Raw genomic sequence first — 27,021 nt, 5'->3', positions numbered from 1 at the left:
GTGAAACTGGGCTAGGAAGCCTTAAATTATATGTCTACACCGCAATTAAAAACCTGCAGCTGGCCCATGCCAATTGCCTTGGGCCTGTGGGGCTTGGGCTAAGGGGCTGCTTAATTGTGGGGCAGATGTTTGGGCTTGGGCAGGAGCCCGGGCTCTAGGACCCTGCAAGGTGGGTCTACACCGCAATTAAACATCCCTACAGCCCAAGTCCCGCAAGCCCAAATCAGCAGGCACGGGACAACTGCAGGTGTCTAACTGCAGTGTAGACATACTCAAAGACTTCAGCCCCAAGAGGCAGGGTTGACACCAGTCTTAGCTCAAGGCCCCTATAGTTCAACCTGCACACTAACAAAACATTCATGTAGGCCAGCTGTATTGTTCTGGTGCCCATTACACTGTTGAGTTGGGACCCATCGTCTGGACCCTCAAGTGCAATTAGAAATAGCCTTGTTGTTGTATGAGTCTCACCAGTGGGCTAACAATATGCATTGTTGACTTATGTTCTTGTAGCCAGTCTTGCAATTCTGACAGCTTGTATTGAGCTTTCTTTGATGGCAAATACTGTGTAGAACAGGGGTGGGCAAACTATGGCCCACACCATGTGGGGCACTGGGTCGGGGGCCAAATCACACGGCTTGGCTCCTCTCCAGCCAGGGCGCAAGGTTGGGGCCCCACCACACGGCTCCCAGAAGCTGCGGCATGGCCCCGCTCCAGCTCCTACGTACTCCAATGGGAGCTGCAGGGGCAGTGCCTGCAGAGGGGGAGCGTGCAGAGCCGCCTGGCCGCGCCTCCGCATAGGATCCGGAGAAGGGACATGCCACTGTTTCCGGGAGCCACTTGAGGGAAGCGCCGCTTGGAGTCTGCACCCTCTGAGCCGGTCCCCATGCCCCAACCTCCTGCCCCAGCCCTGATCCCCCTTCTGCTCTCCAAACCCCTCGATCTCAGCCCGGAGCACCCTCCTGCACTCCAAACCTCTCATCCCCAACGCCACCCCAGAGTCTGCACCCCCAGCCGGAACCTGCACCCCATCCTGCACCCCTGCCCCAGTCCTGATCCCCCTCCTGCCCTCCAAACCCATCAGTCCCAACCCAGAACACCCTCCAACACCCCAAACTCCTCAGCCCCACCCCAGAGTCCGCACCCCCTCCCACACTCCAACCCCAATTTTGTGAGCATTCATGGCCCACCATACAATTTCTATTCCCTGATATGGCCCTTGTGCCAGAAATTTTGCCCACCCCTGGTGTAGAAGAAAGATTGCATTTAGGTGGACTTTGGCCTCAAAGAAATCTGAAGGGTTCAGTAAGCAGGTTTGTGAGGGATTATACTCTGCCAGACTCTCTGAATCTTTTGTACTTTCAAGCGAGAGAGATCTGAGCAAATCAGAGGGTTGAAGTTTCTGTAATTTTGGACGGTTTTCTTTTTCTTCCTTTTTTTAACTGGTCATTACAGGAACATCTTTTCCTTATTCTTGAAAGGAACTGGGCACTCAGAGTAGCCTAAGTATTTCAATGGGGTGGGGCAATGCAGCCTCTGAGTCCAGTGGTTTAGAACTATGAGCTAAGGGACTTCCCACTCAAAGACAGATGCACTTGTCCAAGAGTGGCAAACTGACAAGAATTTATAGTATCTTCAGAGAACAGCAATTACAGATAAACAATTAACTTTTGTAACTGTGACTGTTTTCCCGAGTGCCACAAATGTGTTCAGTTTACAAACCACGTAATTACAGATTGATGAGAGAATTACTGTCTGAACCAGTCTATTATGTATCTGTTTGTTGATTTTATTAATGTTGCATTATTAAAAAACATTTTTACAATATTAAGTAAGTCTTTATTTTTTCTTGCAGTATGTATTGCGTCAGGAACAAAAGTGGCACTATTTAATAGACTTCGATCCCAAACAGTTAGCACCAGATACTTGCACGTAGAAGGAGGTAATTTCCATGCCAGTTCACAACAGTGGGGAGCATTTTACATTCATCTCTGTAAGTAAAAATAACAAAAAAACAAAAACACCCCCCAAAATACAAACCTCCAGTTTTATTCCCTTTTAATCAATTTTCAAAGTAAAGATTCAGTCTTAGTGCGTGTATATATTTGTGTATAATACAGTACCATTTTATGCCCTTGCCATCAAGAGAGAAATGAGTTCAACAATTTAACATAGAACTTTGTCTGCTTTATGCAGTGGATGATGATGAATCAGAGGGAGAAGAATTCACAGTGCGAGATGGCTACATTCATTATGGACAGACTGTCAAACTTGTGTGTTCAGTTACTGGCATGGCACTCCCAAGACTGGTACAGTTTAACTTCTCCAATGCTATAGCTAATTTGTAATACACTAATTAGAGTACCTGGATTGTTTTAAATGCAAGTTCATGTGTTGATTAGCACTTATTTGTTTTTAGAAGAACTGCCAAATTGGCTTTGACTTTTAAAAACTTTAAAAATGCTATTCATTTTAATGATATTTTATCTTTATTTCTGTTTTGCTGTAGAATTATTCTTTTAGTTAAGGATAAGGTGTGTAAGTATAAACTAAACAGAAGGCATGATTCACAGATCAATCAAAATGCTAAATGTAGGTTACCCCGTGAGCTTTTCAAAAAGATAGATCGAGCTTAGCAGTGACAACAAAGGCACCAGGGTATTAAAGCACGTAAGCTTGTGATTAATTTCAAGCATGCGAGTAGTCTCATTCAATCCAGTGGCACTTCTGTTGTGCTTAAAGCTTTGCTAGAATCGGATCTAAAATCGTTCTGTATACTTATGTGCCCTCTTACAGGCATGTAGAATATCAGTATACTATACAAAGTAATTTTGGATGATTACTGGCACTGAACTTATTTAAGTATATATAACAATAAAAATGCATATAATAAAAAATTGCACATCATCATTACTTTGTGCCTATAAACAAAAGGAAAATTGTGTTTTGGTTCTGTAAGCTTACATGATAGTAATCAATTCTGCCTCAGTGATTGAGAAAGGTATTGTAACTATTTAGGACTTTTTTAACAGGCTAATTATAGATATATGTGCACTGAATGCCCCCAAATAGCCAGCCTGGCAGGCATTAGTACCTAACTGATTATAAACCTTCCCTTTATTTAAGTGTCCTAAAACCATTAATCATTAGCCTATTAGAGACTTCACTATTACCAGTCTCTTCTATCTGTAATCTACTCAGATACGATGATGGTGACAGCATAAAACTCTGACAGATTTAATTCCTGCCCTATAAGATATCCCAGCATGACTATGTTGAGAATTTCTCTCTACAACCAAATTCAGTTGGAGGATGGAAATGGTCTGCTGAGGGCAAAACTTTTGTTTATTTTATCTACTGAAATGGTATAAAATAATAAAACCCCACTTTGTTAAGCTGTTGTATCAATTAATAGAAAATTCCATCATTTACCGAGTTTCTAGGGATTTGATCCAGTATACATAGAAATCAGGGAAAGATTCCCTTTGACCCTAATGGGTTCCATATTGAGTTATGACATCATCAGTAGCGTGATTGCTGGGCCAGGCACCAGTTGGAAAGGCGCCATCATCTGCAATTCCAGAGACCTCTAACGGGGAAGGGGAAGTAAATTTGCATTTAGCATGACATTTTATTTTTTACCCTTGCAGTTGGGAACATTCAGGATACACCCTTACAACTGTTTTTATAAAATATGTTTGCAGGTCACCTTTAATTTTATTATATTGGCTGTAGGATTTTAGGCGAGAAACTACATTTTTTTCATAAAATTTCTAAAGAAAAATGTAAACCTTGAAAATAATGTTGCTAATAATTCCATTTATCATCGTTAGAAATCCCAGAGGACATGGTTGGCTTTCTGATTCGTGGCTTAGAAATCTTCAAGCACTATGGCTGCTGCTTCTGCTGATGTTGCATAAAATGAAGTACTAAACTTTTTTTCTAGAAGTTGAGTTAAAATTCCAAGCTTCAGATTTCCATCGTCTGTAAGGGAATAATTATATCTTTTTTTTTTTTTTAATTTTTAAAAATCAAATACTATAACTCTTTAGAATTACAACACTAAGTATTTTTATGCTGGATTGTCAAATGTAGGAAACAGCTATCCTTTACAGGTGTACTGTACAGTCATGTCTTAACTAATATTCATCATGGCTAGCTGTCAAGAGATACACTATTATAGTGTTGCATTTGCAAAACTATAGATAAGGATGTGTTAATACATTTACCATAAATCCCTGTTTTTAAAGGTTTAAATTCAGTAAGTGACCCATTATGCTGCAGTTGGCTATATGAGTTGTCAAACCTGGAGGCATTTGCCTCTGTAAAATTGTGAATTGATACTTGACCAGCTGCTCTTTTGCATCAGGAGACCAAACAAAAGAAATCAGATTTTGCTGGTTTCTGATCCTTTTTTCCTCTCTTCTAGCAAAAAAGTTGAAATATATGCATGCAGCACGCACTCACTTAGGACTCTGAAAAGTAGAGAAGCCTTCATATCTATCCTTGTTTTAGAAATTGCAGGGAGTTTTTAATCAAATGTTTAATTTTAAACTTGCAAATGTGTGTGTTAAAATGTCTCTTGTTACCATACCATTCATGTAAATTGCCAGAAGTAAATGTATAATCTCTGATGTAAATAAAACATAGATTCCATTGTTCTAAGTGTATTTCTTTGTGCATTTTTTACCATAGATCATTCGAAAAGTGGATAAACAGACAGCGTTACTGGATGCAGATGATCCAGTATCGCAGCTCCATAAATGTGCATTCTACCTTAAAGATACTGAAAGAATGTACTTGTGCCTTTCCCAGGAGAGAATAATCCAGTTTCAAGTGAGTTATTTAAACAGATTGTATTAAATGAGAAATGTAATCATCAAGTTTGTTTCAAAAATATCTGGGAACAACATTTTTGGCCTCAGCAGTCTGTTTTTAAAAGAAACTGCTGTAGGAAGTACCAAACTTTACTCTTCCCAATCTGTTAAATTTTCTTTTCTTTCTCCAGTCTTCTGTATCAGACTAGACTCTTGAGCTTTCGTTCCTCCCGGTCAACAAATGGAAACAGAACATTAAGACTATAGATTATGTCATACTCTCACATATAGGTGTCTACCATCTCTGTCTTCAATTATTCATTTCTCCAGTAGGTGGAGAAAATTATTCCTAGCAAGCTTCTGCACCACGAGTGAAAAAGCAGACATTGGAGGCCTAACAGGAGCCTGGTTACATACCATGTGTGCAGCTGATCAGGCAGCACAAATGACACACTGACATGATCCCTCAATCTCTTCCGATATGGTGGACCACTCTTAGCAGGCGTTTAGTGTGGCTGTCCCCTTCAAGGGAACAAGATTGGGGCCAAATTTTAACTCAGCTGAACATTTCTGGACCTGAGCCCAAACTCAGAGGTGATGAGCAGAAAAAAGTGTCCCTCTGTGGAGCTTGGTCAAAGTAGGGGTCACCATATAGAGCCCTCTATTTCATGGGTTTGCCCTATTTGGGCAAGACAGGATCCAGGGCTCCTCCCCAGGATAAGGAAGATAGGAGTAAAGGACGAGCCAAGGCGTGCCTCTACCATGCCTTGGACAAAAACTTCCTTCCAGTATAAGGAGGGAGCAAGAAGATTCAGTCCTTGCTTTGCCTCAGTGAAGGCTCGATCCTTGCCCTGAAGAGAGACAGTGGTCCCAGGAAAGAACCTAAAGTAGCTGGGAGAAGCCCCCTCGAGTGTCTGGAAGCATCCCCAGCACGAACTATGGCTCAACCTTAAAATGTGTCCGCTAGGCAGGAACAGTTGTAACCTCAGATCTTATCCATTAGGAAAACACATCCTCCATCAGGGAACAGAAAGCCAAGAAACACCAGGAATGCTTAAGCACCAGCAGCTCTGAGAATCAGCTACCTGATTGTAACTCCCCTCGCAGAGCAGCCTGGGGAGTCGAGAGAAAAAGCAGGTCCTGCTGCTCTGGAAGTTGCTTTAGAGTGCTGTACATTCAGCCTCCCTGAAAAATGCTTGTGGGGACTCAGAGGTACTCTACCACTGTAACTATTCTTGCAGCACTCATCAAGCCCAGTCAGATCAGAGCCAGCTCTTCGCAGGGGTAGGAACAAGATTAAAGAACAAAACCATCAACTCTTCTAATTTCTCCCTGAAGAATGGAGGGGGGAGAACAAAGGAAAGGCTGCCATCTGCTTCCCCTCCCCACTGATTAAATCCAGCTCAGGCTGCACATGGGCCTCTTCCCATTTTCATAAGAACATAAAGGCTGTCATACTGGGTCAGACCATGGTCCATCTTGCCCAGTATCCTGTCTTTGACAGTGGCCTGTACCAGAGCTTCAGGGGGGATGTACAGAACAGGGCAGTTATGGAGTGTTCCTCCCTTGTCTTTCACTCCCAACTTCTGATAGTCAGAGGTATGGGGTTGTGTTCCTGCCCATCTTGGCTAATGGCCATTGGTGGATCTATCCTCCATGAACTTATCCAGTTCTTATTTGAACCCAGTTATACTTGTGGCCATCACAACATATGATGGCAATGAGTTCTGCAGGTGTTAGGTATGTGAAAAAGTACATTCACTAGTTTGTATTAAACCTGCTGTCTATTAATTTCATTAAGTGACCCCTGGTTTTTGTACTATCTAAAAGGGTCAATAACACTTATCTGTTTTCTTTCTCCACACTATTCATGATTTTGCAGACCTCTATCAGATCCCCGCCGCCCTTAGGCATCTCTTTTCTAATCTGAACAGCCCTAATCTTTTTAGTCTCTCCTCATATGGAAGCCATTCCTTTCCCTTGATCATCTTTGTTGCCTTTCTCTGAACCTTTTCCAGCTCCCTCTATCCCTTCTGAAATGTGACCAGAACTGGACGCAGTATTCATGGCGTGGGCCCACCATGTCTTTATATAGTGGTACTATGATCCTTTCTCTTATTTTCTATCCCTTGTCTAATAGTTCTTAACATACTGTCAGACCTTTTGACTGCTGCAGTGCATTGAGTGGAAGTTTTCCTAGCACTATCTACAGTGTCTCTCAGATCTCTTTCCTAGGTGGTAAAAGCTAATTTAGACCCCATCATTGTAAGTGGATAGTTGGGTTTATTTTTTGCACTTATCAGGGTTGAACTTCATCTGGCATTTTGTTGTTCAGTCACCCAATTTAATGAGATCTCTCTGTTACTCTTTGCAGTCTGCTCCGGGCTTTACTATCTTGAACAATTTTATATCATCTGCAAACTTTGCCACTTCACTGTCCACCCCCTTTTCTAGATTATTTGTGGAACAGCACACTATCTTCTTGCGGACAAAGGCTCTGTGGAAAAGAAGCTTCTACATTTATTGCTAGAGGCAGAGTCTCATCTTCACCTGCTTCTTCCTACACAATCAAGCGTGCATACCAGGCTGCTTATTCCAGAACTACAACCCAGATTCTATGGAATCTTTGGAACTCTACCTTCTATAGTTTAAGAACAAGCAGAGATGAAGGGAACATCTTAGCTCCTTCTACCTGCCCATTACAGAGGGGAAATCACCGAGCATGTGCTTTTGAATACCCATCAGTGGACATCAGCCTATCCAAACACCAGCCAGCATATAAGATCCCACCTGTGGAAGAGGGCAACTAGCGGCAGAGTGAAGATAGCCAGGAGGAGAAAGAGAGAGAGGACAAAGGAAAGGAGACTATGGAAAATTAGCAGATCAGTCTGGATCCCTAAGCGCAAGAGAAGGGTGAACTTTGCATATTTAAGCAGGACCTGCCAATGCTCTTAATGAGGATGGCACATACTCTGGAGCTGCAGGAACTGTTGGCTAGAACTTCTTCCAGGGAATTTTCCTAATCTAATAGGACCCTGCAGCTGCTGACCATCCACCCCTATTTCAGAAAGAAGACTGACAATCCGCGGACCCTAAGCATGGCATTAAAGGCTCTCTGTCCTCTCTAACGTTAACATACATTGCATGTATTGCAGGCAAGGCAGAGGCCTTTTATTTGGCTGAGAGGCCAAAGCCGAAGCCCAAGGGCTTCAGCCCCAGGCAGGGGGCCTGTAACCTGAGTCCTACTGCCCAGAGCTGAAGCCCTTGGGCTTGGGCTCCAGGCTCCAACAAATCTAAGCCAGCCCTGGGGACCCCATTTTAAAATGGGGTCACAACCTACTTTGGGGTCCCAACCCACAGTTTGAGAACCACTGCCCTACGAGTTCTAGCATTACAGTCCAACAGTAACAAATACAGCACGACTAATACCTATAATTAGGGCCCTACCAAATTCATGATCAGTTTGGGTCAATTTCATGGTCATAGGATTTTAAAAATTGTAAATGTCATGATTTCAGCTATTTAAATCTGAAATGTCATAGTGTGGTAATTGTAGGGGTCCTGACCCAAAAAAGGAGTTGCGGGGAGGGGTTGCAGTACTGCTATCCTTACTTCTGTGCTTCTGCTGGTGGTGGCGCTGCCTTCAGAGCTGGGCTCCGGGTCAGCAGCAGCTGATGGCAGCAGCACTGATGGCAGCACACAGAAATAAGGGTGACATGGTATGGTACTTCTGGCTGCGGCTGGTGGGGCACTGCCTTCCGAGTTGGGTGCCCAGCCAACAACCATCACTCTCAGGCTGCCCAACTCTGAAGGCCATGCAGAAGTAAGCGATCCCCCTAAAATAATCTTGTGACCCTTCTGTGACTCCCTTTTGGGTCAGGACCTCCAATTTGAGAAATGCTGGTCTCCCCTGTGAAATCTGTATAGTGTAGGGTAAAATCATACAAAACACCAGATTTCAAGGGGGGAGACCAGATTTCACAGTCCATGATGTGTTTTTCATAGCCATGAATTTGATAGGGCCCTACCTATAATTCAGGAAAAGGGAGGCAGAATCACAGTAAAAAGATAGGCTTGAACCAGAGAAGAAGTAACAAACATCACGGGTAGGCCCTTCAGGTTTTGAGCAGTCAGGCTGAAGATGCAAGGACTGGACACAGAATCCCAGGGAAGAAAGCCGAGGAGCTACTACTATACCTGGGACTGACCAATATTTCTAGGTTCTTGAAGGCAGCAGATAAAGTGAGATTTGTAGTTAGCCTCATGGTTCTTAGCTAAGACTTGAAACTAGTGCTAACTAACCATTTTGAACCTTCTGAGAAGTATTTTGATGAGACTTCTGTTCTTAAGTCCTGTTCTTGATAAAAGCATGGTTATATCATGCCTCACACAATGGGGTTCTGATCTGGTTAAGACTCTGAGCGCTAACTTTAATAATAATAGGAGCAAGAGGAGTTGGGGAGTTCTAGGCCTTTTCTGCAAGCAGTCATATGATTTTTCACCTGGGTGTGGTCATGCTGACAACTCTGCCTGAATTCAGGCTCAAGACATCATCAGTCTTTCACCTGAATTGGGAAATCACTCTACCACATTTGGCCCTAGAATCATAAAGAGGGAAGGCTACATTGGCTGGGCTCTCTAGACTCAATAGAAAGAATAACAAAATTTAAGCAGTAATAAAAGTGTTTCGTCCCACACCAAAATGTAAAGGTCATCATGTACCTCTGAATTCCTTATCAGATGATGGATTAGGGAATTGGTCGGAGTGTCTTTATGTTGCAGCAGGAAAAAAAAAACACTAGAATCTTTTAAAGCTCTCTTTATCTGGTCAGTAGAATCTTCATGGGCAGAAAGGTGGAATCTCCTTCCTTAAAGGTTTTTAAGATGAGGCTTGACAAAGCCCTGGCTGGAATGATTTAGTTGGGGATTGGTCCTGCTTTGAGCAGGGGGTTGGACTAGATGACCTCCTGAGGTCTCTTCTAACCCTGATATTCTGTGATTCTATGAAAGAGCCAAAGCCTCTTTAATAGAGATTTGCAAGGCTGCCTCAGGGCTTCTGCACACATCTTTGTGAAAACATTGGAGAATAAGATTGCATTCACAGCCTTTGTTACAAGGTTGTTGCTGGCACTAGTAGTTTAATGATAGTCCCATCCATACTAAAATGATGAACTGCTTTGGAAAGCTCCTGGACTGGTACAGAAGATCATAGAAGGGGAAATTTTATTATCTTTTTGGAATCTTCTAGATCAGTTCAGCCCCCACCTCCCTTGTTTGGCCGTCTACCTCATTACTGAGAGGTTTAATGCCATTACTGAGTCAATCCCATGTTAAGATTGCTTCTTCTACTTACTGAACTTGTTTGTTAATGGTTATTGAATAACATCAATCCAATTTTTTGTCTGGTACTTCTTTCAATGAATTCAAGAGGAGGTTGACAAACTGTCAAATCTTGTATGTCACGGGTGTGATATCAAAAGTTTTAATGTTCTGTCTCCATCTGTTGGTTGGGAGGAACTATAACCCAAGGCTCTAAAGTGGATCAAATAAAGTAAATTTACAGATTAGTAAAATTTCTCCTTTTGTCACATCTTTTGGATGCCTTGCATTGAACCTGACACTGCAATGCAGCCACCTCCCCCCGCCCACTCACGCACACAAATTAACAAAGCATTAACACAGAACACTTAAGCATATGAACTGACATTTTTCAGCTCTGTATTTCATTCAGTAATTGTCCTTGTTCTAGTGCAGTGGTTATCAATCTTTTCCATACCATGACCCCATGTCATAAGAGGGGAAAAAAATCAAGATTTTCCTTCCTATTCAATCATTAAAAATAGTGAAGGGTGTTCCTCCTGGACCTGTTCACATTTCCCATATTTAGAACCCATCTTTCTGTCTGAATATTGTTGTTGTTTATTTTGTGTCTTGTATGCCTTGTAAGGCTCTTGATGACTATTTTAGCACAGGAGGATGTGTTGCAAATTTCAATCCATTCCGCATTGTACAAGGGGTTGTTCCTTGACTACATTCTGTTATAGGAAGAGCCACAGGGAAACTAAGTTGCATAACTTTGAAATGAGACATTGTGACCCACTTCCTCTTACCAATTCTAATTACTCGTTATTCTGGTGTGAATATCAAACCAATATACAGATCAAACTTCTAACCATTCTTTCTTAAAGGCCACTCCATGCCCAAAAGAACCAAATAAAGAGATGATTAATGATGGAGCTTCTTGGACAATCATTAGTACAGATAAGGCAGAATATACATTTTATGAGGGGATGGGACCAGTCCATGCTCCAGTAACACCTGTGCCTGTTGTAGAAAGTCTTCAAGTAAGTCAGTTGTTTACTTTTTCTGTTCTTGTTAATAAACTTTGCACTTACTATAGGGCTTCTCATCTGAGCATCTTTAAATACTTCATAGTCTTTAATTAAACTTCCTAGTACTCCTGTGAGATGCTGTAGGTAAGTATTATGTAACCAGTTTTATAGATGGGTAAACTGAGTCAAAGAGAACTTTAATGATTTGCCCAAGGTCACTCGTGAGTCAGTGGCAGAGTTGGGAGTAAAAGCAAAGAATTCTGATTCCCAGTCTCTCCCTCTCTGATCAATAGACTGCGTTCTCACACTTAGAAAGCGTCTTACAAACTCTCTTAAGCAGAACAATTCTGAACTAGTCCTACATTATATATCTGCATCCACAAGAGAGTGTTTTGCTAACTTAAGGAAAAATACTGTTTATATTTCCATAAAATTTTAGCTACATTTTTCAACTGTTATACAAGACAAGAACACATGCTCGATAAAGAGAACATGGAGTTTGTGTATTTCTTAAGAATTGTTGAACTTCTTAAAATTGCCCTCTGTAATAAATCCTCGAAGATCTTTATTTTTGTTTATTTAGAAATTTATATTGACTCCTTATCAATAACAACTAATTACCAATTAACACACTATGACCAAACCCTTCCTTGTTAACAACAACCCTCATTCTGTTTGAAAGAGGACTCAAAAGGTTGGCTATACAAAAGGTCATATCCTGTGTCCTGAAGTTCTTACTACTTGGGCTTTGGTGAACTACCAAATGGTGAAGACAGTGCAGGCTCTTTACTCATAGATGCCTGCTTGCTGGCTATTTATATTTTGTGAAATAAATGGTCTTTCTTCAAGCATTGCCATTCACTTCAGAACACCAAACCATTGGGAGCTATCTATCATGTGATGTCTTTTATTGAGTTGAATTTGTTTGCTGCTTTTATCAATTAGAAAAGAAGTAATAAACCAATATTTATGGTACTCATATGTACTACAAGAGTAATTCCTTCTGATTTTGTATGTCTGGTTTATTTTCTCTCTAGTTAAATGGTGGTGGAGATGTAGCAATGCTGGAACTTACAGGTCAGAATTTCACTCCAAATTTACGTGTCTGGTTTGGGGACGTGGAAGCTGAAACCATGTACAGGTGCAATATTATTTTCTACTTCTTTTTTTGGTGGGTGGAGTTCTGTTTACAGTTGGTGTTGAAGTTCTGGCAAGTGTAAATTGATTTTTGTTGTTTGTTACATATCTCTTCGTTTTCTGAGTTACTACCTTTTTTTACTGAATACCTGCTTGGTAGCTAACGTGTATCATTTCTCTTGTCAGATGTGCAGAAAGTATGCTGTGTGTTGTTCCAGACATTTCTGCATTCCGAGAGGGTTGGAGGTGGGTCCGTCAGCCAGTCCAGGTTCCAGTAACTTTGGTCCGTAATGATGGCATAATCTACTCCACTAGCCTTACCTTTACATATACACCGGAGCCAGGCCCACGACCACACTGCAGTGCTGCGGGAGCAATTCTCAGAGCCAACTCAAGCCTCATGGCTTCCAGTGAAACAAATACAAACAGCGAGGGAAGTTACACAAATGTCAGCACAAATCCAACCAATGTCACATCATCTACAGCAACAGTAGTTTCCTAACTACAGTGTTTGCTTGGACTTTAACAGACTTTCAAGTGCTACAGACAAGACAACTGAACAATTTTGTGGTTTCATGGGAAAACACCTTTCCATTCTAAGTGATATTATTTGAACCTTGTTACCTGCAAGTGCTGATCTTAAAAATAGAAGCCACAATAAAAAAAAATCCAAAATGTATAAACTTTATTAAAATCTATTTTTCAGCTGTTTTTTTTTTTAAATGGGCAAGAAATTGAAATGTGGCTGGGATACAAGTTAAGCAAACTAGAAAACATGAACGTGACATAATTTTTACGGACCAAGGAACTTGTATAAGCTTTAGTATAAAAGGTACATTTTCACCATACCTTTTTTGTATCACAACATATAGTACACTTTTGTTACCAAATAGTTTCTATTTTTTTTCCTCTGAGCTTTTGCTCTGAAGTATATTCAGGTTCCAAGCCTGACCATGCTTGTATAATCTAATTACCATACTCTTCCAGTTTTAAAAAATATATATATTTTTGGTCTGTGGCTGGAACTGTTCCTTTTTTTAAACTGAAGTCTTATGACTTTTTATGAACTGAAATTGTTTTTATTTCAGCAAGTAGAACCTTGTAAAGGCCAGCATATTTTTTTTTAAGATTATATGAAGTCTGTGCAAAAGCTTTAAAATAAAATGCCTCTGCCTTGCCTGCAATACATGCAATGTATGTTAACGTTAGTGCTCTGTTTTCAGTCATTGTTAATAGTTATTTCTATGTTTTCCTTTTTTAAAAATATGTATTTATAGTGATAATTCATGAGGGTCTAACATTACATGAGTTTAAAATATGTGACATCTCAAACAGTCATGTTTATGATTGGTCATGTCACAGGAATACGTTGATGTTTTGAAGGGTGGTTTTTGCCCCCTTTCCTCCTAAAAGTCAGAAATGTATCATAAAGTGTTTCAGGATCCATTCAGGTTTTTTCTAATCTTGTACATAATTTGTATGAAGTGTAACTTAAACATTTTATTTCAAAAGTGGAATGTTCCCAATGACTTCATTTGGCAGCATGTCTTCTGTCTTGTTGGCATGTGACTAAGATATCATGAGAAGTATTTGCTACAAATGGGATTGGTAGGTGATGCCCATCATTATACAATGAGAGAAATCACAAAAAGCATGGGGTTTTTTCCTACTGTTCAGTAAATTAGGCCAAATGTTGGTGTAATCCTTGTATTGAGATGTGCTTTCATTGTGAAGTGATCATACCATAATAGTTAAAAATAAATTTTAGTACTTAGAAATGGGCAATTATAAGATTACAAAAGCACTGTAATGAAGTCAACTCCCATCTCTGTTTCCAGGGGGTTTTCTCTTTCCCTGCGAACAATTAGTGCAATGTTCAAGCCTTCTCTCCACCATAAATTTAAGGCTCAGTTTGACTCAGTTGATTTGTGTTACTCTCATTCTGAACTTGCCTTTTTTTATCCCTCTCTATGTAATTGATCGCTTCAACTATATTTGAAAATATATCCCAGTGGTTCATTTGCAATCTCAGAACCAGGGATAGGCTTATAGGATGTAGTGTAACCTTACCCTTCAAGGACAAGAATATAAGCTCTATGAATTGCTCAACCTTTACCATCCCATGAAACAAGAGCCACAACTACTGTGTACATGTGAACCTGTAGTTTACTACAGAGCATGGCCTGCAGGCTTACCCATTGACTATTTGAATATATTTCTATTGACCACTTTACAAGTTTCCAATTTCAGCACCAGCACCATTTTAAAGCATGGCTTCTCTGCAATATGTTTGTCTTCTCTGATGCTCTGTTCTATGTGTTTGCCTCAGCTGCTTGATGAACATGTTGGTTTTGCATTCTTTGAAGACTGAAGACAATGTGGTTAAGGGAAGAAATCAGTTGTAAAACATATTCAGTTAGTTGTTAAACCAGTGCCACTGTCCTTTTAAAATGTGCTTGTATTCTACCACAGGCCTTCTTATTTGCCATTTTATACTATGTAACCTTCCCTTTAACATTGTTACAAATACTGCCTCATCTCTATTTCAGTGGCCAAGGGCAGACTTCATTGTGGCCTTATCTCTGTTTTAAGCTGTTTACTGGCATTTATTTGCAAATCTGTTTACTTGTCTGTGTGCTATTTAATTTTCTCTTGGTTGTGTTGACAGAAATAATTTCACAATGTTTTTGCTAGAAGTATGTTTTATACAGTACTGTTTAACTTATGGGCCTCAGGTTTTCTTCACTTATTAGCTTGAGGATTAAAGGAAGTGGTTAGTAATGGATTTACTATACTATTAAAGAACAAACCATTACATACACAGCAGATAAAACCATAACAAGCTTTTTAACTTTCAAGGAATATTTTTAAATAGCTTTTCAAACCATAAGAGGCACCTGCTTTTATATACATTATTTTAAAATGTTTTTACATGTAAATGCAATAGACTTTTGTATTCAGTTTCTTTCCTTGCAATAAGTTTGCCCAATGGAGTATACACAATATTCCTGGACTTTTAAAGAATCTAACAAACATGATGCATTTGGCCTAATTTCTGCCACTCTACATACCACAGGCTAGTGGGTGAAAAAGTACATTAAATTCCATTTCAGCAGTATCTGCTCATGTACAATTTTTAAAGCTCTTTTTGTTGGCTTTTTCCTGGACTTGTGGCTCCATTGTCTTTAGTAGATAATTAGTAACACAGGAATTGTCTTCCAGATCCACACTGTCACTAAGAAAGATGCTCAGTTGTAATTTAAGTTCGAGTAACTAATTTTCTTGAACTCTTTCCTGTGAGTGGCTTTGTTACTTTTAATGGCATCAAGAGCTGTTGATCATCTTTCATGATACTAATAATATCCCAAGAATGCTAAAAATTTCTGTTAAACTACTTATAGAATGTTTCAATATGAAACTATAGAACTGTTCTACTGTAGCTGTTAAGTCTTGTCTTATCTTATTATTTCTAAAAGTATACATAGAAATTGAGTCTGTTCAGAATGTTTTTATAGTTCCAACTAATAGGATGAGAAAGCAAGTTAAATGCTCAAAGCTACCTATGTTCTGTTTTTGTTTAGAACCGCACTTCAGAATTCAACACTAGTATAACATAACCTGCTGCTGACATTTTCCTAATTTTATCTGAAGGCTCCCTGCATCTGTCTTTTTGTTAATTCTGATATACACTATTTCACTTCTGTCTTCATTGCACAGACTTATAAGGTATCATACTGGTTACCTGAAAAGACATGAACCTAAAGTAATAAAACCATAAAAACCCCTAATACAAATCAGACACAAATGAAACAAGTGAGTTACCCACTTTAGACCAAATGACTATAGAGGTGTCAATTTTGAAACAAAATGCTCTGTAATTATTAACCATGTTATTTACGTTTTACTTTCAAAAGCAGCTGTGTTTATGACGAGTACTGAAAAAATGTGTGTACTTTCCTGTGCCAGACGGTTGACTTTGTTTTCAAGCACTGTACTGTGGGGTTGAGTGGCAGCTTTGTTAGAAACAGTAATATATTAGGGTTTCTACCTAACCCTTTTAGGACTGAACTGTTTCCTCCCTTCGTAAAGTTACAAAATGGATGAATAGTTCCAACTTTGTAAACATTTGCCTACAGTCAGTACTGCATTTGTTCAGCTGTAGGTGCTATGCTTAGTTTTAGTTTGTTTCTTGAATCTTGCAGCAAGAATATGGATTCAGTCCTTTAAGGGTTATATTTTACAAACTGTGCACCTGTAAAATTTCTTAGCAATAAGGTAGAAAATTGAGCAAGTTTTTACCATAATTTTGTAGAAAATTTGAATTGCTCAGTTCCATATTTCATCAAAAAAATCTGCAATATGGGCAGTTTCAAGGAATAAATAAAAATGAAATGTAAACTACATAAGTGTTTTGTCCAGTGTGTGTAAGCGCATATAATATTTCGTTTCAATTTTTTTCTATAAGGTTTTAGTCACGGTGAAATGTCATGTTACTACTCCTGTGACAAACTTATTTTAACAGCTGTATGATGATACTATATAGGGAGTAATATAATTTAATCACCATTTGTTGAAAATTGCTACATTTTTGCTGACAATGTTAAACAAGAAATCAGGTTTTTTTGGCTTGTAAACAGCGAGGTCATCTGTGGAACCAGAGAAGCAGAAGACCAAGCCCAGGAGAGGAAAAGTCATCAGTAGATCTGAGAGCAGGCACCCTGGCCTCCACTTAAACTGGATACGGAAAGTCCGCGTTAAAAAAAACTTGTTTCAAACCTAAACCTGTTTCTCTACAGCTTGTATAATTGCTGAAGTTAGACAAGTGACAGTTGTTTTTCCAGTAATGTAAAATAAGAACCGGTTCACTTTTTTGATATTATTTATTAAATAAGAAAAAAATGAACTGTGTTTAATTGTTTAAATGTAGCAGCCTTACTCTATAATTACTTAACCTGTTTTATTTTTCATCCCAGTCTGTAGTTGCATTCTGTCTGAGTGAACATTTTTCAGATGTTGGTTAATAGCTAGGCTCCGTTTTCATCCTTGAATATATAACAAGCTAGTTTGTGCCTTGGTTTTAGGGAGAACATGAACCACCAAGTCCAAATGCTACAGCTGATTGAGGTTATCTCCTGTTTGGGCTGCCATCACACAGGATTAATTCCATTATATACATAAAGATACAAAACTCTTGAAAGGAGATGGGGAATAGATGTGGCATACTGGAAAATGGTTAGGAATGGCAGGAGTGGCAGACATTGCACTCATTAACAGTAGTGAGATTGTGGGATGCACAGGAAAGAGGAGGCTATTGCTAGATAAGCAAAGCACTACTAGGACAAAAACATAAACTGGAGTAAGTTGATAGAGGATTTTAACCATAGGAATTATTTTAGACCTTTGAAAGATAGGTACAATAGAATGGTATCCATGTAAAAGTGCTAGTTCAAAGTATAAGATGAACAAAATGGAGAAAGTTGATAACTAAAACTTGAACTTTGCTGGTCCTTACAGGTAATGGGCCCACCAATAGAAACAGGGTTTTTTTATTAAGGTAGTAGAAGACTCATGATGTGAAGGAATCATGTCTGCATAAATTGAGGTATAATTCCTGGTACATTGCAGCTGCACAGAGATGGAGAAGGAAGAGAGAGGGGAAGAATGTGGCCTTAAGAATAGTCAAAGTAAATGGCCCTCTTAAGGCACCGCATCTCAGGGAGTGTTGTTGGAACTACACTGGAACCACTGACTGCTCATCAAGGGTCTGATTCTCATTTATACTAAGATCCTTTAGGATGGTCTGGAAGTATAAATAGACTCCAAAGTGGATGTAAGTTACACTTAAATCCACTTTAAAGCCCCTTTCCACTTCCATTGCTGCATTGCAGTTGATTATGGGGCATTTGGGGACCGCAGAAATGGGGAAATTCTTTTGGACGCGGCATTGACAGAGATAAGACTGGTGGTACAGTAGGAAATCATCTAATCTATATTACACAGTCTATGGGACTTTGTGGCACCCCCGCTGTTAAGCTTTTGCCGTGATAAATATTGATCACTTATTACTAAGGCTGTGATTTAGTCACGGAATCCGTGACTTCCAAAGACCAATGTGGGTTCAGACAGTGCCAGCTGGAAGCTGCAGGGCCCCTTGCCGCCTGCGGAGGCAGGGAGCTGCGGGGTATCTCTGCCCTCCCAGGTGGTAGGGGGGACCTCCTCTGCTCCCATCCACTATGGGTGGCAGGGGGGACCCACGGAGCTCCTGGCAACCCCGGGCCGCAGGGGGGACCCGCGCTACTCTCCGCTGCCATGGGCAGCAAAAGGGACTCCCATCCACTGCGGGTGGCGGGGGGACCCACGGTGCTCCCAGCCGCCCGCAGCTGCCCAGGATCCCCATTTTGTCATGGATATATTTGGTAAAAGTCAGCGACAGTTCACTGGCTTCCATGAATTTTTCATTATTGCCTGTGACTTGTCTGTGACTTTTACTAAAAAATATCCCTGACAAAGTGTGTCTCATTTCATGACTTAGTTTCTACAGTAGCCTCCTGTGAGAGATTTTGTCAGTTGCCTTTTGAAAGTGTAAATAAATTATATCAACTGGTTCTCCTTTAGTCACTGTTTCTTTGATATATTCAAAGAAATGTAATACATTGGCAAGGTATGCTTTTCCTTGCAGAAACTCTGTTGTTTAGACCCTAGTGTATGATCTTCAAGGAGTTTTATAATTCTGTTTTAAATTAACATTTCAACGAATTACCAGGGTAAGAAGTAAGGCTTACTAGTCTGAAATTCCTTGGACCATATCTACTGCTTTTATTTAAATAGGGATACATCATTTACTACCCTCCAATCCTCTGAGAGAGGAGTTGATTTTAATGTGTGCCTATTTAAAAAATATTGGGTAAATACCATCTGTGCTTGGTGATGTTTTGCTTCCCCCTGCCTCATGAACCACTTTGTTCTAGCATCCCTCTCTTTTTAAACCCTCCGTCTCTGATAGTATCTCATCTAGTACATCTAGAGCTAGTAGATGTACTGTTACTAGCCTAAGTATCTACACAACATCCTGTGTGGTAAAGACTTATTCAAAGAAAGCATTTTTCTTCCTTGGGTCATGTCTACACTACAAACTTTGGTTGAGGCAAGTTAAGTCGGCATAAAACTGCCGCAGTTAGTATATTGGTTGTACATGTGCATACTTGGCTCCGTGTGGCGGTGCTGTGCATACTTACCAGGAGCACTTGTCTTGATGCACTGTGTGGTGTGCCATGGGTAAGTATCCCATTTTGCAACCGCTGCTGTGCAGTGCAGTCCTTTTGGAAGTTTTGGCAATGCATGGTGGGGGCAGAAACAAGTTGCATGGGGTGACTGGGAGCAAGGGGTCAACTTCCCAGCATGCATCTGTCTCCATCCCATAACTTTTGTGCCATTTTTTAAAAAACCCATGAACCTGCATGACCCTTCTTGCTATACATCATCTGTGACAGAAGCCTGGAGCCTTCACGGCTCTGCACTATTGTTATAAGCATTGCAAGCACAAGGCTCACTATATTCCTGTATTTGCAGAGCTGTAAGAGGAATCAAATCAGTGTGGAACATGACAATTTTTTGGAGGACAGCTTGCTGTGTGGGACACAGTGAGAACCAATTCAAGGTTGTTGGTAGCGTTCACGTAACAGCTGCAGGTGTGAGCATCATTTCTGGGCCCAAGAAACAAACACTGACTGGTGGGATCACATTGTAATGTAGGCATGATATGATGAGCAATGGTTGCAGAATTTTCAAACGTGCGAGGCAACATTCCTGGATCTGAGTGCTGAGCTCTCCCTAGCCCTTCAGGACAGGGACACTAAAATGAGAGCTACACTGACAGTGGAGAAGCAAGTGGTGATCGCACTGTAGAAACTTGCAACACTGGACTGCTTGTGGGCAATGGGAAATCATTCTGGAGTTGGAAAATCCACTGGGAGGGTGGGGGTTGTTGTCATGTAAGTGTGCAGGGCCATTAATCATCTGTTAGGCAGGATTGTGGCTCTCAGCAATGTGCATGCAGGACATAGTGGATGGATTTACAGCAATGGGATTCCCAAACAGCAGTGGAGCAATAGATGGCTCACCCATCCCTGTTTTGGCACCAGCGCACCTTGCCACAGAGTACATTGACAGAAAGGGCAACTTTTCTATAGTTATTCAAGCATTGGTGGATAACTGGGGACACTTCACCAACATCAATGTTCACTGCTTGGGGATGGTGTATCATGCTCGCATATTAAGAACACAGGACTGTTAAGAAAGCTACAAGCAGGGACTTTCCCGAATGGCAGATTACCATTGGGAATATTGAAATGCCAATAGTGATCCTGGGGGATCCAGCCTACTCCTTGCTCCGTACTCCATGAAGCCGTACACTGGGCACCTTGACAGCACCAAGAAAAGATTTAACTACTGGCTCAGCACGTGCAGAATGACAGCTGAATGTGCTTTCGATAGATTGAAGGGATGCTGGTGTTGTTTATTCACAAGACTGGATCTCAGTGAAAAAAATTCCAATGGTTATAGCTGTCTGCTCTTTCCTGCATAGTATCTGTGAAACAAAGGGAGGAAAACTTGCTGCCAGGGTGCAGTGGAGTGGCTGTCTGTTGATTTGAACAAACATAGACATAAGAGCTATTAGAAGAGCTCAATGCCAAGCTATATGATTCAGGAAGGCTTTGAAAAGAGCACTTTAACAGTCAGTCACAGTAATGCATTGTGGAGTACTGTATTCTGCCTGGCCCTGCTGCTTTGGGGCCTGTTAGGAATGCTGTGGTGCTTGGCATACATTTATGAATATAACTCCGTCAATGCACCTTTTAATTTTGTGGTATTTGCTGTATCCTTGATTATTACACTGTTTGTAACCCTGTGAGCTGTGTCACACAATACAGTACCAAGTGGGTTCTTTCAGAACTGCTACGCATGCTGCAGCATATATTGTGAACTAATAAAGAATTATTATTTTCCAGGTACAGTAATAGAATTTTATTCAGTAACAAAATCTGTGCAATTTAAAAACTTAATATATTAATGGAACAGAACTTAATAAGGAGAAAGAACATTCATTTTACCTATACATACATACAGCTGAGGCAGATCAAGCTTTTGTGAGGCCCTGGGCCAGAACAAGTAGAGGCCCCACCCCATCATTCTGCCTGCAGTCCACCCCACCCCCTCACGCCCCTGCTGGAGAGCAGGGTCAGGGCACGGGGGCTTCCCCCACTTCCCGGAGTGCCGGGCAGGCGGAGTGGGTCAAGCCCCCACATCCCAAGCCCGCTCCCCAGCAGAAACGCTGTGTGGGTGGTGCATTGGGGGTGCCCATTTTGGGGGCCCCCAATTGGTTGGGGCCCCTGGATATGGGCCCTGTTGGCCCAATGGCTAATCTGCCACTGAATGGGAGTGGGGGAGTAGGGCCACATAGGGACAGAGAGGAGAGGGAGTGCAGGCCACATGGGGACAAGGGGAGTGGAGGTGGCTGAGTAGCAGTGCGGGGATGCATGGGGACAGCAGGGAGCGGGGTGCCTGAATGGAGGTGCAGGGATGCATGGGGACAGAGGCAGCTCTGCCTGGCTGAATGGAGATGCAGGGACACGTGTAGATATGCCTGGCTGAATGGGGAGGGGGGTGCAGGGACACACGAGGACAGGAGCAGATGTTTCTGACTGAACAGAAAAGGCTAGGGGATCAGCCAGGGCCTGCAGTAGGGAGGCTTCCCAACTCCCTAACAATCCCTCCCCACCAAAAAAATCTGTTCCATACTTCTCCCACCCACACCCAGCAGCCCTCCAGATTCACTCCCAGGTTCCTTCCCAGCATTATTTCCCTCTCTCTCAGCTCCTCCATTACCCCTGACTCCACCAAGCCTTTGCACTGCTTCTGAGGGCTGCGGGAAAATGGTTCTTTATTGTAGTTTAAATGAATTATTACTCAAAGTTCTGTATTAATAGGTCTAGTAAGGAATCTATTTGTCAAAAAAAAATCCTGAATCTTTTTTGTTGTCTGTATTGTTACGGACCAACTTCCTGACAAGTATTTTGAAAGAGATAAAAAAAATTGAAACTAGTGTCAATATATTGTGCTATTTTGACAAAATATGCAGAATTTTAAAATATTGTGTACAGAATTTTTAATTTTTTGGCACAGGATTTCCCTAGGAATAAATTATGTTCTAAAAAGCATTAACACCAATGGGCAAATTTGAGGAACCTCAAAGTTGTTTTTCCTGCTTAATTTCTTAATGTTAAAGCCACAATTTCTTTTTAAAGGGTTTGCGGGGTTGTTTTTTGTTTTTGTTTGGGTGTGTTTTCTTTTTTGCACTGAATGAAATGCGTTTAAAATATCTGAGAAATAGTCCTTGAAGTTTCACTTTTTGTATTGCTATGAATGGAAAGAAGCCCATTCTCGCATTTATAAGTTAGATATTTTATATATATTTTTAAAATAGATTTTCAACAGTTTGTCAGGTAAATGTAGTCATGTTTGAACTCATTTATTTATTTTACTGGCTATCCATATTTAAGAATTTTGCTGATTCTCCCCATGTCCCCAAGAATAGATAGCCTTCAGAAAATGGAAATCCAACCTTCATGAAGCCAATACAAAGGGGTATAAATTACAGCAGGCACTACACAAGAAAATTATGGGGACTGAAATGGAATTTGAAGAGCAAATACCTTATAGCATAAAAACAAATAAGAGTTTCTTTAACTACAGCAGAAACAGGAAACCTGCAAGAGGATTGAGGGGGAGGGGGGGCAAGGAGGAACTTAGGGCTGGTCTATACTACAAAGTTAGGTTGACGTGAGCCCCCTTGCGTCAACCTAGTTGTGCATGTGTCTGCACTTAAACGTGTCTCCCACCAGTGTAAGTGCCTGTTACATCAGCAAAGTAACACCAGCTCTTTGAGCAGCGTTGAGCCACAGGTGATGTCCTGAAGTTGACCCAACGTGAGTGTAGACACTGTGTTACTTACGTCAACCTTAACAGTCCTCCAGCAGCTGTCCCACAATGCCCAATACTAACTACTCTGGTCACAGTTGTGAACTCCACTGCCCAAAGGGCACAGAGACTAGAAGTCCCCTCTCCCTATTAAAGCCCTCTGGAATTTCTGAAATGCCTTTTCCTGATTGCCCAGTTTGGTGAGGACATCTAGCAGCTCTCCATTGTTGTGTGCAATTGCCCAGCTGACTGTACCAGCTACATGCTCCCAGACAGGCTTGCTTGCTTGCTTGCTTCTTTTGCAGTCCATGGAGAAATCCTTTACAGCACCTCCCTACACATTCCACGTGATTTTAGGAGCTGCATCTCTATCCCTACCACTCCACACTGGGGGATATTAAGGATAACCACAGCTTCACATGCACTGACTTGTGAAAGCCATGGTTGCTGTATGCAGTGGCGGATTAGCCACTTGGCCAGTGGAGCCCATGCAGAGGGGCCCCAGCCAATTGGGGGGCCCTGGAAAAATGGGTGCCCCTGTACGCTGACCCACTCCGCCCATCTGGCACGCCTGCCGGGGAGCGGGGTCCGGACATGGGGACTTGCCCCACTCTGCCCACCCAGTGCTTTTACCAGAGATCAGGGAAGACCCAGTGCCCTGACCCTGCTCCCCAGCAGGAGTGTGAGGGGGCAGAGGGACTGCAGGCAGAGGGGGTGTGGAGGGCCCCCCACTTGCTCTGGCCCAGGGCCTCACAAAAGCGTAATCCACCTCTGCTCCCATTCAGCCCCTGGCTCAATGTTGTCACCCCACTAGCTCCTGTGTCCCAGCCCCAGACTGTCCCCCACACTAGCCCATCTGAGCCCCAGTTCTGTGACCTGCCCTCAGCAGCCCTGTGTGCCCCGCTCTCTCCATCCTCCCTCATATCCTGTGCCTCTTCACCTGGCCCCCTCCCTCAGGGTGCTGTGAGGAAGGCACCCCTCTCCCTTGCTACAGCTGGCTGCTCCAGCCCCTGAGCCCACTGCCCCTTCTCTGGCAACAGCTGGTGAGCAAAAAGTGTTATTGCAGCTTCCTGCCCATGCCCCTGCAGATTCTGATGAGAGGGTGTTGCTGTTTTGATCTGTAAGTTCCTTGAGTAGGGCACATGTTTTGTCAGTGGCCCTGGTCCTACAATTAATTCCATGTGGCCATAGAGGTTTAACCACATGGAACACATTGCAGGATTGGGGCCTATATTTTTAAAGCACTTTGTAATTGTATGGTTAGCTATTAATTTGAACAATCTGCCATATAATACATAGGTTTTGTTCCAAATGTTTTTTTTTTCATTTTTGTATAATTTTATGAGATGACAGTAGTAGTGCACTATTCTATTGACATATAATATGAAAATAATAGCTGAAATATTCCTTTTTTTTAAGAACTGCTACTTAATACTAATTGAAAAGTTTTTATCAAAGTGTCTCCTTTTTGTCTTTTAATGAGACAGTTTGACTTTTGATCTAAAAGAGGTGTTCCAATCAATACTAAAGTAGCAGCTGCCCTTAATGATTTTTAAAATAAATCAGAATTTTAACTGTTATGTCATAATATGACACGTCAGTAATAGTGGAATACTACTCCATGTATGAACTCCTACCATTCACATGTAATGAAATACTGTAAAATATTTTAAAAATGAGAAAACCCATCAAATAAAACATTCAAAACATTTCAAAATTCCAATATGTAATTCAAAGTTTTCCAAACAATTTTCCAAAATGTAATTTTTCATTTTGATTTTTTTTTTCTGCAGGATTTTTTGGTGAAATCTAAATGATTTCATGAAAAAAAAGCTGATGTTGTCAAAACAGCTTTTTCACTGAAAATGTTTTGATGAAAATGTTCTGAGCAGTTCTACTTTTAGAGATCTAAGAGATTTAAAAATCAACCCAAGTCAGAAGAACAGTATAGTCTCTACTATAACTTATATGTAAGGTTTATGAAGTTCTATTTGATGCTATGTATTTAATTACTTGACAAATCACTTATGCTGGCATACAGGTAAATATGAGAGAAACAGACATAACGATAGGGGTCCAGAGTTAATGCTGATCTTTCAAATATAATGTTGCACTGCCTACTAAGTGCTTCATTTTTCAGTATAACATCTTTTGCTGTGTATTATTAATCTCAGGAATACTTCTACCATGGAAAACAGGAAAAAATTATCAATGCAGCTTGTAAATTCTTTTTAGGGTATCATTTGCCTTTCCATTTGAGCAATCTTGACTAACTGACCTATCCTAAACAGACATCCATAATCTTAAGACTTCTGAACCAGGCTGCCTTAAAGCCTGGGCCATTTTAAAATTCTAAAGTTTAGATACATCAATAAAAGTTGGTAGCAAACATCTAGATTTGTCAAGTATCAGAGGGGTAGCCGTGTTAGTCTGAATCTGTAAAAAGCAACAGAGGGTCCTGTGGCACCTTTGAGACTAACAGAAGTATTGGGAGCATAAGCTTTCGTGGGTAAGAACCTCACTTCTTCAGATGCAAGTAATGGAAATCTCTAGAGGCAGGTATATATCAGTGTGGAGATAACGAGGTTAGTTCAATCAGGGAGGGTGAGGTGCTCTGCTAGCAGTTGAGGTGTGAACACCAAGGGAGGAGAAACTGTTTCTGTAGTTGGATAGCCATTCACAGTCTTTGTTTAATCCTGATCTGATGGTGTCAAATTTGCAAATGAACTGGAGCTCAGCAGTTTCTCNCCTTGGTGTTCACACCTCAACTGCTAGCAGAGCACCTCACCCTCCCTGATTGAACTAACCTCGTTATCTCCACACTGATATATACCTGCCTCTAGAGATTTCCATTACTTGCATCTGAAGAAGTGAGGTTCTTACCCACGAAAGCTTATGCTCCCAATACTTCTGTTAGTCTCAAAGGTGCCACAGGACCCTCTGTATCTAGATTTGTGCAAAACTTTCTGTGCTCTCAGCTTACATGTGATTTAAAACATAAAAGCTTGAACTAATTGAAGTGGGTTTTTCTGACATAAGTACATGTTAAAAAAATACTCCTTCAAATAAGAAATTTTGTGCATACACAATTTGAACATCTAAAAGCTTCAAACTTGCCTGGTTTGTAGATCATACTGAGACATAAAGAACAATTTAAGTTTGAAGGAGAGCTTTTGAGAAGTTTTAAGTTCCTGAGGGTTTTAATTTGGAGATGCAATTGTAACCTTTGGGTGGGCTAGAATTCCCTTCATTGCCCTTCTCCAGTGCCTTACAAAAATGCAGTTCCTATAGAAAAGCAGATGGACACCCAGAATTCAGTCTCTAAGGGTTTTCAAAAAGGATTGCACAGGGTCAACCTCCCCACATTCAAATCCCCCAAAGAACAAAAGGAATGAACTTAATTACGTATCATCTTTATATGTCTTATAAAGAAACATAATAAATAACAGTAACTTAATTTTTACAACATAACATGGCTATTTTATAATCCACAGACATTATCTGCACAGTTATACATAAACATACATAAAGAAAACAAATTAAATCTAACCAAGTCAGTTCCCACAGAAACACAGTGAAAAGAAACTCAGAGGTCCAAAAGCTTAGGTTGAGTTCATCTAGGAGCTGTCCGTTAAGTGAAAGCTTAGACTCTGGAGTAGAATTATGCAGCAAAGGGTGGATTCTGCAGCTGCAGAATCATAGAACACAAGTTTTTGCTGATCACTGATGGAAACCCTGTTTTTTTCCTTATCTAATTCTCT

General features: G+C 41.0%; 1 protein-coding gene across 7 annotated transcripts in view; it reads left to right on the top strand.

Moving 5' to 3' along the window:
- Window positions 1-17,168, top strand: part of RBPJ (recombination signal binding protein for immunoglobulin kappa J region) — an 83,546-nt gene extending 66,378 nt beyond the window's left edge. For 6 of the 7 annotated variants that reach the window (XM_034771478.1, XM_034771483.1, XM_034771484.1 and 3 more), the window contains 6 exons: window positions 1,853-1,990; window positions 2,194-2,306; window positions 4,693-4,833; window positions 11,003-11,158; window positions 12,184-12,287; window positions 12,470-17,168. In XM_034771478.1, coding sequence (XP_034627369.1) covers window positions 1,853-1,990; window positions 2,194-2,306; window positions 4,693-4,833; window positions 11,003-11,158; window positions 12,184-12,287; window positions 12,470-12,785 — 968 coding nt within the window. In that variant the 3' untranslated portion in view covers window positions 12,786-17,168. The remainder of the gene's footprint in view (window positions 1-1,852; window positions 1,991-2,193; window positions 2,307-4,692; window positions 4,834-11,002; window positions 11,159-12,183; window positions 12,288-12,469) is intronic. The other variant, XM_034771479.1, reaches the window with a different exon arrangement.
- Window positions 17,169-27,021: the final 9,853 nt, after the last annotated feature.

The sequence above is a fragment of the Trachemys scripta genome, chromosome 5, assembly GCF_013100865.1.
Source record: "Trachemys scripta elegans isolate TJP31775 chromosome 5, CAS_Tse_1.0, whole genome shotgun sequence".
In the NCBI taxonomy this organism is placed as follows: Eukaryota; Metazoa; Chordata; order Testudines; family Emydidae; genus Trachemys; species Trachemys scripta.
The sequence above is the reverse complement of the archived record's forward strand: the minus strand, read 5'-3'. Positions and strand labels throughout refer to the sequence as shown.